Source organism: Echinops telfairi, unplaced genomic scaffold (assembly GCF_000313985.2).
Source record: "Echinops telfairi isolate 266 unplaced genomic scaffold, ASM31398v2 ScPeMD7_5;HRSCAF=22, whole genome shotgun sequence".
NCBI lineage: Eukaryota > Metazoa > Chordata > Mammalia > Afrosoricida > Tenrecidae > Echinops > Echinops telfairi.
Genome location: NW_022103901.1, coordinates 44,895,662 through 44,909,714, shown reverse-complemented (window position 1 = coordinate 44,909,714; position 14,053 = coordinate 44,895,662). Strand labels below are relative to the sequence as shown.

Below are 14,053 nucleotides of genomic sequence, written 5' to 3'. Positions count from 1 at the left end.
GAGGATGTAGAGATCCTGGAGGTGTTGGAGCAACAGCAATCTAGCTGAAAGCAATTACTAATAGGTGGAAGTAGGGTGAGTGTGATGGTGGGGCAGGAAGAAGATAAAAGGAAACAGAGAAAAGATGTAGGAAGCAAAACTTTGAATAGATTCCTTTGAGTGGACCTCTCCCTGTGCCTCCAACTATAGAGATGAGTGAATGGAGGAATGTCCTTCTCAGCCTTCTAGCATCTTAGTTGCTGCCTAAGACAGTAGCCCTGTGTCTTTTTTCACAATGCAGCCTCTATCATATACAAAGGGGCTTCAAAAAGCTCATGGAAAAATGGAATTAAACGATAATGAAATGCTTCCATGAACTTTTTAAAACCATGTTGACCACTATATTAAGTTTTGTTACAAAAGTGATACAGGCCCAGAAATTCCAACAGTATGAAAGAATATCAAATGCACAAAAAAGGACTTCCTTCTACCCCCTTCCAATTTCACACTACCTTTTAACTTTTTGTTTTTCATTCTTGTGGTTTCTTTCTCAGCTTTATGAGCAATGTATCTATTCGTCCATTTGTTGATTTATCAACTTCAGACATTTTTAGTAGATGAATTTTTGTTTGTTTGTTTGCTTGTTTGTTTGAACCGGTCTCCAAGACCATTTACTTAAAGGTATGAGAGACCCTTTGAACTAAGTTAAGCAAAATAAAAAAGGGGGGGGGGCATGTAATTTTACAGAGAATTCGAAGATAAAACTGATCTATTGGTGATCTGGATCCAGGTACTGAATGGCTTCCAGTTTTTAATCATCGTCTTCCCCTTGTTTGCCCGTCTCTCAGCTTGGAGATCTTCCTTGGCTACCAGTAATGCTGGGAAAGCCCATCCTTTGATTTAGTCAGTAAATGACATTTCCCTCCCGAGGGGGGACCTGATTGGCTTGCCCTGACCAGCACCATATATTTAGCGTTGGCTTGTCCTGTATTGTCAGTGTGAGTCGGCCGTTGACTTGATGGCAGTTAGTTTGGTTTTGGATTTTTTGTTGTTTAGACCTGGTTCACATGCTCAACCTGAGACCTCGGATTGGGGGATTAGGAGTTTCCAGCCCACAAGGAATAGGGCAGGAGCAGATCCCTGAAAGAAAGAAGGAATGCTGCTCCCAGGTTAATGAGAGCACGGTAGTTAAAACACAGCGCACTTTCCTTGGAGTTTCAGGAAACTGATTTTAATAAAGAATGCGTTTAACTTCCCACCTGCTATCAATTGAGTCATTACTTGCTCTTACTAATGTTTAGTGACATGTCATCAACCAAGGGTCTCATCATCCTTCCAGAAAAAAGCTTGACCCCACCAACACACTCCTTCATTTGGGTTCAGCCATTAGGGACTCCTGGCAGGGCTGTCTACAACACCTGGAAAATGAGTCCAGACATGGAGGGGAGATTCCAAGGAAACATGAATACCTTAGGCTCCAGCCCAGACACAGCCATGGACTTGGCCTTGCTGTTAACACTGTGGGCTCTTCAGAAGCTGCTCTACAATGGACACACAGCAGAGAACCATTTCCTCTTTCTCCACAGGAAACAACTTTGTTATCTCAGACAGTCTGTGCTTTGAAAAGGTGGCTGTAGAACATTGTGGTGCTGGGAGAAATGAGCCCTAACTAAGAAAAGAATTGCTTAGATATAACTAAAGTTATCACCAAGGACTGAAAATATCCCTGAGGCACTTTTCCTCAAGGTAAACATAAATGTGATGCACTTGGGACTGAAAACCAAATAAAGTGGGAACTGGGCACAGGGACAGGCTGTCACTGCCTGGCCTCATCGATGCCAAACTAGGAACTGCACTGCCAGGGTCACAAGCACTCTCAGTGTAGGCCTGCCCTTGTTTGTTTTCAAGATTGGGACGCTTCATACAAATAGAAAGACTTATCTATCCCCCATGGAATGGCTGGTAGTTTTGAACTGTGAACCTCGAGGTTAGCAGCCCAATAAGTAATCCATTATGTCAGCAGGGCTCCTTCCTGCATAACAAGATGCCTGTCTATCTCTTAACAGGTGTGTAATGCCATCTTGTAGTACTAACACATACTGTGGTACTCACAATAGTGAGTACCATGTAGTCAACCCTTGACACCTGGTGGTCTCATGCAGAACTGAAAGAAAAGCTGTTCACCCCCATGCCAAACTTTGAGTAGTTGTAGATTGGACCATTGTGATCCACCAAGCCATTCTTTTCAGTCTTAGTCTGGAACCTTTGCTGGAACCTCTTCGGCATTGTAGATAGAAGGGTGTTGCTTGTAAATGAGGTATATTGGCCAGAAGTACAGAATTCTACCAGCATCCCCTTGTGGTATATGCTAAGAGGATCCCACAACCCTAAGTTTGGCTCTTGGAGTTCTGATCTGTGAGAAGATCATTGTTGCTGACAAACTGAACAAACGCAATTTGGAGAGAGGAAAAAGCTATAGGCATTATTAGGAGTGCTGCTAAAACAGGTAGCAACCACAATGGGATAAAAAAAAGCGTAAAGAAATTAGGGAGGGTAAGCAGAAAATATGACAATGCAAGAGCAAAAACCAAGCTGAAGCAAACTCGAGGCAAGTGTGGGGGGAAAATGAGCTGAAAATGTAGACATAGAGGGGTAGCTAGTAAGGCTATTAAGAATATTGTTGTTGTTAGGGGCTGTCAGCTCACCTCCAAAATGAAACACCACTTGGTCTTGCACCATCGTCACCATTGTTGAGTCCATTGTGCCAATCCATCTCCTCAACAGTCTCCCTCTGTTTCGCTGCCCCTCCGCTTTACCCAGCATGAGGTCCTTTCCAGGGACTGGTCTCTTGACAACATGTCCAAAGTACATAAGATGAAGCCTCACCATCCTCTCTTCTAAGGTAGTTAAAATAAGACCATATTTGGATATCAGACAGTATTAGGAAGAGAAACTGGGTTAAGGGTAAGAAGGACTCTATTTTAGATATTTTAAGTTTGAAGCAAAGCAGCAATTTTTTGTCTATAGAAATACATATTAGCAATTTGAATTCAGGATTAATTAAAGATTAAGGGGTCCTTAATAATTTATAAATTATTATTTTTTTATGTCTTAAACTGCCCGATGTCAGTGTAAATAATAATAATTTATAAATTATCAAGGATTCGAGAGGGAGGGAAGGGGGAAATGAGGAGCTGATATCAAGGACTCAAGTAGAAAGAAATTGTTTTGCGAATGATGATGGCAACAAATGTACAAATGTACATGACACAATGTATGTATGAATGGATTGTGATAAGAATTGTACGAGCTCCCAATAAAATGATTTCAAGAAAAAGATTAAGGAGTCTTGGTGATGCATAGTAATAAATGATGCCTAATGGCATAGTAGTTATACACTGGGCTGCATACCACAGGTAAGCAGTTTGAAACCACCAGCCGCTCCTTGGGAGAAAGACGCGACTTTCTGTTCCCATTAAGGGTGGCAGTCTCAGAAACCCACCAGGCAGTTCTACCCTATCCTATAATAGGGCTGCTGTGAGTTGGGGTCACCTCGATAGCAGTGAGTTAATGAGTGATGCAGTTGATTCCTTATGCAAATGGAGAGTAAAAAACATTTGATCTTGATAGGATGCCAGTATTTAAAGTGGCTGGACAACAGCCAGGAGGGAAAGAAAGCACCGATCCAGAGGTAGTACAGGGTAGTTGTCCTAGTGACGCTAATGGTGCTTGGTAAAGCAGGGGAAGGAGAACTCCCCCTATCTAAAACTTTTGTCAAAGTTGTGACTGTTCAGGGCAGATTTATGCCTTTCATCTTCTATACTTCTCTCTCCCAAGCACTCTGTTTAGTGACTACTTTTCTCCCATCCCGCAATTTTAGATAGGGGGAGTTCTCCAGAGGCTTATTTCATAGGTAGTCCCACAAATGAATCTTGGGCTCCCACTGTCATCTATCGCCTTCTGCATACCAGATTCTCACAATTTATACTCTGATACTGATCCTCCTTTGATTTCGGAGTATATGGATTCCAGTTCTTCAGTGTGACTGATGATGGTGTGCTTCTTCCATGTGGATTTCGTTGACATCTCTCTTAAATGCCTGCTTGTTTGCAGACAAGGTGTTAAGACCCTTTGCTATAGCACCCCAGTATCTTTTATGTTCCCTTCCTGAGGGTATTATTGTGTTCATTTGTTTTTCTGTTTTTCCGTAAGTGAAACCCAGGAATGTTGAGCCTATAAGGAAAGAAATAGAACAAAGGTTTCAGGGGGAGGGGCTCGCTAGAGAAGTGGAGAAGATGGTGGTCAAGGAGTGCAGGAAGGAAAAGTATGTTTGGAGACTGATTGTGAAAGCAATTGTACAATTCTGTTTGACATGATTGAACTATGGAATGATAGGATATAGGTATCAACTCGCAAGTTCCAGCAAATTTTAAAGAAAGGGGCATAGATCCAGGAATGGGTGTTGGGCTGGCAGTAAATCTTAGCTCCAACTTAAGAACAATTAGCTCTTACATCATGGTTCTAGTGCCTTTAAAACCGCTTTCTGTTTGCCATAACATGATGCTTACATTTTCTCACACAGTTGGAGATGGGTCTAAGAGCAGTGGATGCTGACTATTGTTTATAGCGGGGTACAAATAAATACCATACCTAGACTTGGTTGGCAGTTTACTAGTTCCTTCAAAATTCATTTATGATGTTGAAATCTTACCAGGCTTACATAACAGGGGTCATAAAATCAAAAAGCGTATTAAGGTTTTACAGATAATACATTTTCAATTTAAAGTTGCAGAACCATCCCAGAGAGGACAAGGGATAGGTTATTCTAATGCCTAAGTAACTTCTGAAACTCCCTAACACTTGAACACTTGTCTATTTGGCTGAGGCTGGTATCACAACTTGTAGAATCCGGTCTTAGTCCCCAGATTATTCCCTTTGTAAAATGCCCCAACATGGACTGCCATCGCTTGATAAAACAAATACTTTCATACTTTAGAGAAATCTGGAAATTTAAATTTAATGAGTATTCATTGAATGTCTTATATATGAGACTGATAATCAAGAACGGGGTTCATAGTTGAAAGAATTGCTCCATTTTGTTTCCTGCAGAATTGAAACATTTGACACTTAGGTATTGGCTATTTCTTTTGAGGATGATGACACCTAGTCAGGACTTAGTAAGGAATTCATTCTTGCAAACAAGACTGTTCTAACATATTCAACTCAGCAAGCACAAACTGAACTGGTGGTGGCACAGGCCTCTACGTAATGACAAAGTGGAAATTCAGGAAGACCTTAACCATGTGAAACTATGAAATGTGCCAGATTCTTTACTGGAAGACAGTTAAATATCTCTGTGTTATGTGTGCAGTTCTTCAAAATCTCCAAGAAATTTGAGACTATGACTTAAAAAGTTCTGCAACATCTGTCTCACAGAGGGCTTTTCTTGGTGTTTCAATTAGAAATGAGATCATTGATTGTGTTTCAATAGTGACAGAAGAGGTAGGAAAACAGACTTTTTTCTCAAAAATGCACTTCATCTGTGTTAAAAATTAATGCCAACTATTTCCAATTGGCATCAGTCCCCATTAATTCCTTTCTTTTCAATGTCCACTAAATTAGCATCGCTTTTGTAAGAAGTAGCAGCTAATCTCTTCCTGCTGTTCTCACTAGCCTTTGCAGCAGTAGACATGAAAATTATTTAAAGCATTTAACTGTGATGCTTTTAAAGCCTGACCTCACATTCCTCTTTCAGCAGAGGCTGAAATGCCAGTGATCCCAGTCACTGAGATGCATCTGGTGCAAAGACCATTAAAGTTGGTCCCTTATCATAGGCAGTTTATCTCAAGGTGCACGTTCTTTCCTCATGCGGGGCTGTGAGTGATTTGGATCACACCCTGTGTCCCTGCAGAGCCAAGTGTACCCCACAGAGGGTTGAATCTCTTGTTCTGCACTGGGGAGCCACTGCAGAATTCACCTTCTGAGGAATGGTGCATGTTGGTACTGACCTTTATCAGAACACAATCTTCCAGTTTCTTAGTCCTTTTTCCTTTAATATTCTGGGGAGGTTCTCAGGAGAATTATGAATTGTTCAGCAATTGCTCAATTGCTCTTTCTTATGGTACGTGGAATGACTTCAAATAGAAATCAACTTTATGTATTAAAACATAGAGAACTACTGTTTTTCTGTAGTGGAGCCAAATGCGGTCCTTATTCTAAGTGCAAAGGACAGTTTTTCTAAAAGAGACTCAGGCTGTGTGCTGATTTCCCTTTGGTCACTTCTCCCTTCAATCTTCCTCTGTAATTAATTGTGTCCTGCCTTGGCTCTGTCTAGATGTGATTTGCAAAGGGTTCAGAATGAATTAAAGATCAAAGAATGGGCTTTTCTAAAGAAAACCTTTGTCATTTTACAATATATGTTAAGCACACACATTCCCAAACAGCGGTGGATTTTAATTTGATTAGACTCTTCCCTTGCTTTTTGGCTTGTACACATCTGTATAGCTGAGTCAGAATCAACTTGAGAGAACTTTTTAAAAAGTTGTTTTTTGTGTGGTGTAAATAATTATTATGAATATTGTGACTTACTTACTTTTCATCACAGGCAATAATGAGTTAAACCTCACAAGCATCAAGTCAAGCCTTACTCATAACCACCCTATAAAGCATTTCCAAGACCATAAATCATTTCAGAATCAGACAGCCTCATTTTTCTCCCTCGGAATGACCAATAGATTTGAACCGCCAAGACTGATTAGCAGTGCAGCTTCTAGCCCACAGTTCCTCTAGTTCAATGGTTCTCAACCTTCCTAATGCTGTGACCCTTTAATAGAGTTCCTCATGTTGTGGTGACCCCCAAACATAAATTATTTTCTTTGCTACTTCATAATTATAATTTTGCTACTGTTATGAATCATTATGTAAATATCTGATATGCAGGATGTATTTTCATTGTTACAAATTGAGCATAATTAAAGCATAGTGATGAATCACAAAAACAATATGTAATTATATGTTGTGAAATATTTCTTTTTTAATCATTTTATTGGGGCTCATACAATTCATCACAATACATAGATCAGTTGTGTAAAGCACACTTATACATTTGTTGCCCTCATCATTCTCAAAATTTGCTTTCCTCTTGGGTTCCTGGAATTAGTTCATTTTCCTTTTTGTCCCCTCCCCGTCTCCCTCCCACTCCCCCGTCCCTCATGAACCCTTGATATTTATAAATTATTATTATATCTTATCTTACACTGCCCAGAGTCTCCCTTTACCCACCCTTCTGTTGCCCATCCGCCAGAGAGGAGGTTATATGTAGATCTTTGTGATCGATTCCTCCTTTCTAGCCCCCCTTCCCTCCCGGTATCGCCACTCTCACTGCTGGTCCTGAGGGGTTCATCTGTCCTAGATTCCCCGCGTTTCCAGTTCCCATCTGTACCGCTGTGCATCCTCTGGTCTAACCAGGTTTGCAAGGCAGAATTGGGGTCCTGGTAGTTGGGGGGAGGAAGCGTTCAAGAACTAGAGGAAGGTTGTGGGTTTCATTATTGTTATACTGAACCCTAAGCGACTCATCTCCTACCCACTACCCCTCTGCAAGGTATGTCCAGTTGTCTACAGATGGGCCTTGGGTCCCCATCACGCGCCACCCTCATTCATGATGATATGATTCCCCACCCCCCCACCCCCCGCCTTTGGTGTTTGAAGCCTGGTCCCTTTGGCCCTTCATGATCACACATGTTGGTGTGCTGCTTCCATGTGGGCTTTGAAATTTTGTCTTGAAGCATGGTGTAGGGTGGGTAACAGTCTTCAAGCCGGGTATTCGTATGTGGGCGTGTCTGCATGTGGGCAGTCCTGCCTGGAGAGGGATAGAGGAGTGGTGTCTCGGTTTCTAAGACCATCGGAAGGAAATATGTGTTTTCTGACGGTCGTAGGCGACCCCTGCAAAAGGGTCGTTCGACCCGCAAAGGGGTCGCGACCCACAGGTTGAGAACCTAGTTGGTGCTAAACAAAACAAGTTGGTAGGTATTGACCCTTCCTTAGGGGACCCAGTTTCTATGATATAAGGTCTAAATTAGGAGCGTGAGTTTATAAAGCTGAGCTGGGCAAATGAAATCAAATAATGAAGACAGAGCTAGAACTCCATCAGCACTTCCTGCACTGGAGCCTTGTTGGCGTTTTGTATTCTACTTTGTAAGTTCCTAGAATTCTTTAATATATTGAACGCTCTCATGCACATGACACTAGTCAGGTCCAGCAAGAGAAGAATCTTTGGTGAGAATGCCCTCATTTACTTATCTACTCTCTTCATTGGAAATTGTTAAAAATTCCCAGTCCAATATGGGACGCTCCTAGAGTGGGACTGTTCTACTGGAGATGGCTGAGGAGCCCAGTGGGGTACAGAAGTTAACCTTGACAAATAATCATGTTGTCATTGACAGGGATGTGCCGACCTATGTTCAGTGTCAGTTGGGTGCTGTGAGGATGCAGGACCAGAGGGCCCCGTGGTTCAGACTGTGCTGAATTTCAACTCTTCATCACATAATGACTTCTGTATCCCACAATCAAAAATGAAAGAAAAACATAAACCAATAGCATATTTATTTTTAAAGTAAAAATGTTTTCTGGCCCCATCATCCCAAGAGGTTCTTCAGACCAATATAAATACCTTGGTCTTTATTAGTACAAGCAGGGGATACATTGCTGCTTGCAATCCAGACATTGCTGCAGAACGGCATACTGGGAATTTCTGATTTACACCAAAGTTATTTTCTAGACGCTCACTTTCCTAAAATTTATTTTGAGCTTAGACTGCTGTTCCCCTGAGAACAAGTGATGTGGAGCTATAATACCTAATATTTTATAAACCTTTTTTGTTGTTTATTGAGGACTCTGAAGAAGTTGGTGTAGCCCCAGGCTTTGGAGCCCACAAGCCTTTGTAAATCCAGGTCGGACACTTACTAACAGTGTGCTATTAGACAAGTCACGTGACCTCGCTGGCCTCTGGAGAATGAAGAAAAGTGGAAATAATAGCATATAATATCTACCTCCTGAGGAGCTTGTAAATAAGTCTCGCCCATGTCCACCCTCAGATGAGTGCTATTCCCCTCCTAATGGGTTTACGCTCAGGGTATGGGTGAGGAGCAGCTGGAAGAGGGCTGAGCCTCTGGACCCGCTTCTTCCCCATCTCCAGGTCCCCTTCTTGTCCATATTCACCTTCCCGCCTCTGCTGTTCCTTGGCCAGCTCCTTGTCCTGGGAAGAGGTCAGACGGAAACCCTGCAGAAAGGGAAACATTGCCCCGGTTTACAGAGGTCTCTCTTCCACTTCAGGCTTCAGCATTGTGCGCCTTTCATCCTCCCAGTGATTCCCCAGCCAGTGGCCTGTGGAATTGGGTTCCAAGCCAGGACCCACATCAGTCCAACACCAAATATAGCCTTTTGCTCCTGGACCACCCTAGTTTGGGACTACTAATCTGTGGTTTGGGGTTACAATTCTTTAAGGTTGCTTTAGGACTGGGCAGCGAGTTTGGTTTGTTTGAGTTTTCATCTAGTGAGAGGAGAGGTTATTAAACCGTAAAGTAAGTAAGGTTCTAGGTCTCCCTTAAAAAAAAAAAATTCTATCAAATCGAAATCTTTGTCCCATTCAACCCTCTCTAAAATGATGCTGAAAGTTTTATGCAGACCGTTGGGGTGGGAGCGAAGAGGACTTGATTTTTTGTAATGTAGAAATCCTTTGAGTTCATATTGATGTATTTCCTTCCTAAAGTGCTAAGGCCTTCTTGTTGTTTGCACCATTCCACCCTAAAAAGAACTATGTTCGGAAGTCAAGTATTCTTAAAAATGTAAAACCAAACTTGGACTGAAAATTCCCATCTGAAAGGCTCTGTCTGCTCTGTCTGAAGAAGCCTAAGGGTAGGGAAGTGCTCAGCCCACTGCTGAGGACTGGACTCCAGCTCAGGCTCCATGACAGAACTTCTCCATGGAGTCAGTGTACTTGTCTGACATGCTCACGGAAGGGCATCGCCAAGCCTTCTACATCTCTGGCCAGCTGTGAACTGCCACCATGTAGGTTAATAGTCCAACAAAAACCTAAAGACCTTGGCAAAGTGGTTGTGCATTGGGCTACTAGCTGGGAGGTGAGCAGTTCGAAACCATCAGTTGTTCTTGAGGAAAAAGATTAGGCTTTCTACTCCTGTAAAGAGTTACATTCTCGGAAACCTACAAGGATAGTTCTCCCATGCCGTATAGGGGTCCCATAAATTGAGTCAGAATTGACTCAGTGGCAGTGAGTTTGGTTTTTTGAAAGACTGGATAATCACTGGGAGAGGCGTAAGAACCACTTTTCTGTTTTGTAAATATCCAAGTTCCTGGCATAGTGGGGAGAGCCAGATATAAGCATAGGTTCTAACATGGATTCTCAGGCAACTTGTTTTGTGACCTTGAACAAGTTATTCAGAACCTCAGTTTCACCATTTGCAAAGGACTGTGACAGGTGCTCCACAAAAAGTCTGGGCCATCTTACTTCCTTCACCATGGAACAGAAGGAGGGGTAGAAATGGAATTTCCAGACCCATGGAATTGTAAGCATAATGGGGAGAAGACGCAGAAGGACACTGAGAGGAACAGAAAAAATAGCTGGGCAAAATCAGAGATTCAAACCGTAAGATGTAAACAGTGGTTACAAATGCTGTACTTGCCATTGGAGTGTCAAGAACTAGTGGCCTGACTTCAAGAAGTTCCATGTCATTTTCCTGTTTCATTTTTGAGATAGACTAGTAGAAAGAAATGAGAAACCAGAATTATAATGAAGTTTTAAAGCAAGTAATTTTTAAAAGTACTATTGAAGAATGGCCCTGGTGGCATAGTGTTTACTTTGGGCTACTACTAACTGCAAGGTCAGCAGTTCAAAACCACCAGCCACTCTGTGGGAGAAAGACGAGGCTTTCTACTTCCATAAACAGTTACAGTCTTGGAAACTCAGGGGCAGTTCTACCCTGACCTGCAAAGTTGCTATGAGCCAGTGTTGACTCAATGACAGTGAGTTTTGAGGGTTTGTTAGTTCAAAGGCACACGCTATCTTGCTTCTCTGGTACCTTACCATCTCTGGCTCTTTGTCTTGAAAACTGATTTTATGAAATTAACTTGATGAGAGTTGAGAAAACGCTTTTTAATTGTGCATTTTGTGATCTTGGAATCCAGGTTTTAAATCCACTTAACTTAGATATTTGGGGGGACAAAAATTAGAAAATCAAAGTAGACAATTGAAAATTCCAAATACTATCTTTGCACTCTCTTCCTCATCCTTTCCAGTATCTCACATTCATATTGTCTTCCTCACCCAGTGCTGAAACCACCCGGGGAAAAAAACCGGGAAGTGGAAACCCTGGCCCCGGTCTTCACTGTACAGTGTGCACTAGCAGCCAAATCACTAGAATGCCTATTAATTTCTTGTGAAATGCTGTGTTGTTAATAATGACTCGAACTGTTGGTTATTACTAAAAATGTCAAGCGAGCAGTTTCAAGCTAGCTTGGGTGAGCGAGTTTGGGTGTCCTTTGAAATGCCAGAATGAGAAGAAAGTGATAGCCAATAAAGCAGCAGTCTGGACTTTCCTGAAGGCTTCTGGGGAGCCACTCCCTCGTCTTGAGGCAGAAGAACCAACACAGCAGATACAGGGCATGATAAGACGCCCATGCTAGTTGCTAACGCCAGGCCAAACTTTAAAATACCTTAAAGTGCAGCTGTGGCGCTGGCTGCTTTGAGGCCAGGCTGGCCAAAAGTAAGAGAGCAAGGCCGTCATTGAGGAAAGGCACCCAGAGCACACACAGCCCAGGTGCACAGATCAGTTGAAGAGAGTTGTTGACAAACATTTCAGGAATTGGATGTATTTTGCCATAGCTAGGAAATATTTTTTAAAGGTTAGAAAGGGAGAACAGAAGGAGTGTGTAGCGATTCAGAATAAATATTCTGAATGATATTTCAGGTGATGGGTATAAGGACTCAAAGCCAAAACCAAAATCAGTGCCATCCATTAGATGCCAACTCATAGCCACCCTATAGGACAGGGTAGACATGTCCCTATGGGTTTCGAGACTAAATCTTTTGGGGAGTGGAAAGTCTCATCTTTCTTCCATGGAGTGAGTGGCTAGTGGTTTTGAACTGTAATTAGAAGCCCAACTCATAATCCACTATCCAGGCTGGTGGGTGGTTTTTATGAGTTGTGGTCCAGGGCCAACCTTAAATAGATGAATGCCGGAGCTCCTCCACTGGCTAGTCTACCCAAGCCACGCAACATCTGGAGAGACCTGGCAGCAGTGTAGCGGTTTTAAGGGACTCAAATGAAATTCAAGCGCTTACATAGCTCCTTGCTGTTAGAATCGTTGATACTCTGCACAGATCAAACATAGAGACCCATCTTCACTGTATACTTTTCGGTTCCTAAGAAAATGGAAAGGTCTCTAGTGTTTCTTTGGCCCGTCTTTGCATGAATGGAAGAGTAATTGCTTGACTGGTTACTTAAAGAACAGAGTAGTAGGCACAGGAGGGAGTTTTCAACTTGCTTTATGTCCCCAGATCTAATAATACCTGGTAACAGAGCCAGGTCCTTTTTTGTTTTATAATTGTAATCTGCAGCATGGATTCCTTTTATTGCCTTGAGTCTGTGAAAGCTTTAATTTTAAACATTAAATACCTGTAGATAAGAAAACGTTGGGTTTTATATTAGTTTTAAGTGTTTAAAGCTCAAAGAAGTGTTCCTGTTCAAGTTATGTTGTATCTGATTGTTACAGTGCCACCTACTGTTTAGCTTTCTTTTGGCAGCCATGGTTTGCTATGTGTATCTGACATTAATAAAGGCAAGTCTATTATGTGCACAATTGAGCCAAAGAAAAAAGCCTGAGTGAATTAGAGTGAAAGTAAACATTGGACTGCTACAAAGGCTGGTGGTTACATCCACCAGCTGCTTGGTGAGAGAGAGATGAGGCTGGATGCTCCCAGAAAGATAACCAGTTTCAGAAACTCTGCAGTCACTATGACCGAATGACCCTGGGTTTTAGTTAAGCCTAGTTAAATGTTAGCAACTCACCAACTTTCATTATGACAAAAACTCCAGTTCACACTACATTTTCTCAACAGAAGCCCAGGTGGCATTGTGAGTTATGCACTGGGCTGCTAACAGCAAAATCGGTTCGAAACCACCTGCTGCTCTGGGGTGGGGTGGGGCGAAGATGAGGCTTTCTACTCTGTACAGTTAACCGTCTCAGAAGCACAAGGGTAGTCTGCCCTGTCCTATGAGCATCTATTGAATGGCAGTGGGCCTTTTTTTTAATGCTTCTTAATAGAACATATTTTAAGGAATTGTCTGCATTTGTTTTAGACATAGAACACAAAATATCACTATGCATAAAAATTAATGTTAGTAATTTGCAATTCAGAGTTTAATACTAGAATTTTGCATGTGGTAAGGACTTAGAGGATTCTTCAAAAAAAAATCAGACGGGCATATTGAATGCAGAGTTGAAGTAGGCAAATTGGACTACCCTAAATCTGCCAAAAATAACTTGTCAAGTGTGTCTTTTCTTTCAACTCTGTACTTCTGATGGGATTCTTTTTCCAGAAAGTGACTCCAAATGAGAGGACTGAGAATTCGTGTCAGAAGTTCTTCTCTTATCATCTGATTTTGAGAAAATGAATGATGGCTCCTGGAGGTCCCACCAAATTTCCATCACGATTTGTCAGCCCTTTGGGATCATGTTAGGCAACCCCTCAACCAAGACTTACGATAGCCGGTCCTCTGTAATTGATTTTGAGCGCCGTGCAGACCTGATTGCAGATCACACAACTTAAGACGAGTAACTGCAGGGGCTCTTTGGAGCCGGCCCAGGGGGAAGTTCAGCCACCAGGTCAAACGCTGCCCCGAAATGAACATTCCTTCCGTTTGAGTCTTTGACCGTGTCGCTTTTCTGTCTTCTCCCAGGGACGCTCTGAAAATCCAGCAACTCCAGAACCAAATCCGCCTGGAGCAGGAGGCCTGCGGCCCGCCCTTCCCGCCACCGCCGCCGCCCGCCGCCCCGGAGC

The 14,053-nt window shown here is 42.4% G+C and overlaps 1 protein-coding gene across 1 annotated transcript in view; it reads left to right on the top strand.

The window, feature by feature from the left end:
* Nucleotides 1-14,053, top strand: part of LOC115867985 (palladin-like) — a 537,783-nt gene that overhangs the window by 495,358 nt on the left and 28,372 nt on the right. The window contains exon 11 of the mRNA XM_045286063.1: nucleotides 13,953-14,051. Within this exon, the coding sequence (XP_045141998.1) occupies nucleotides 13,953-14,051 (99 nt within the window). The remainder of the gene's footprint in view (nucleotides 1-13,952; nucleotides 14,052-14,053) is intronic.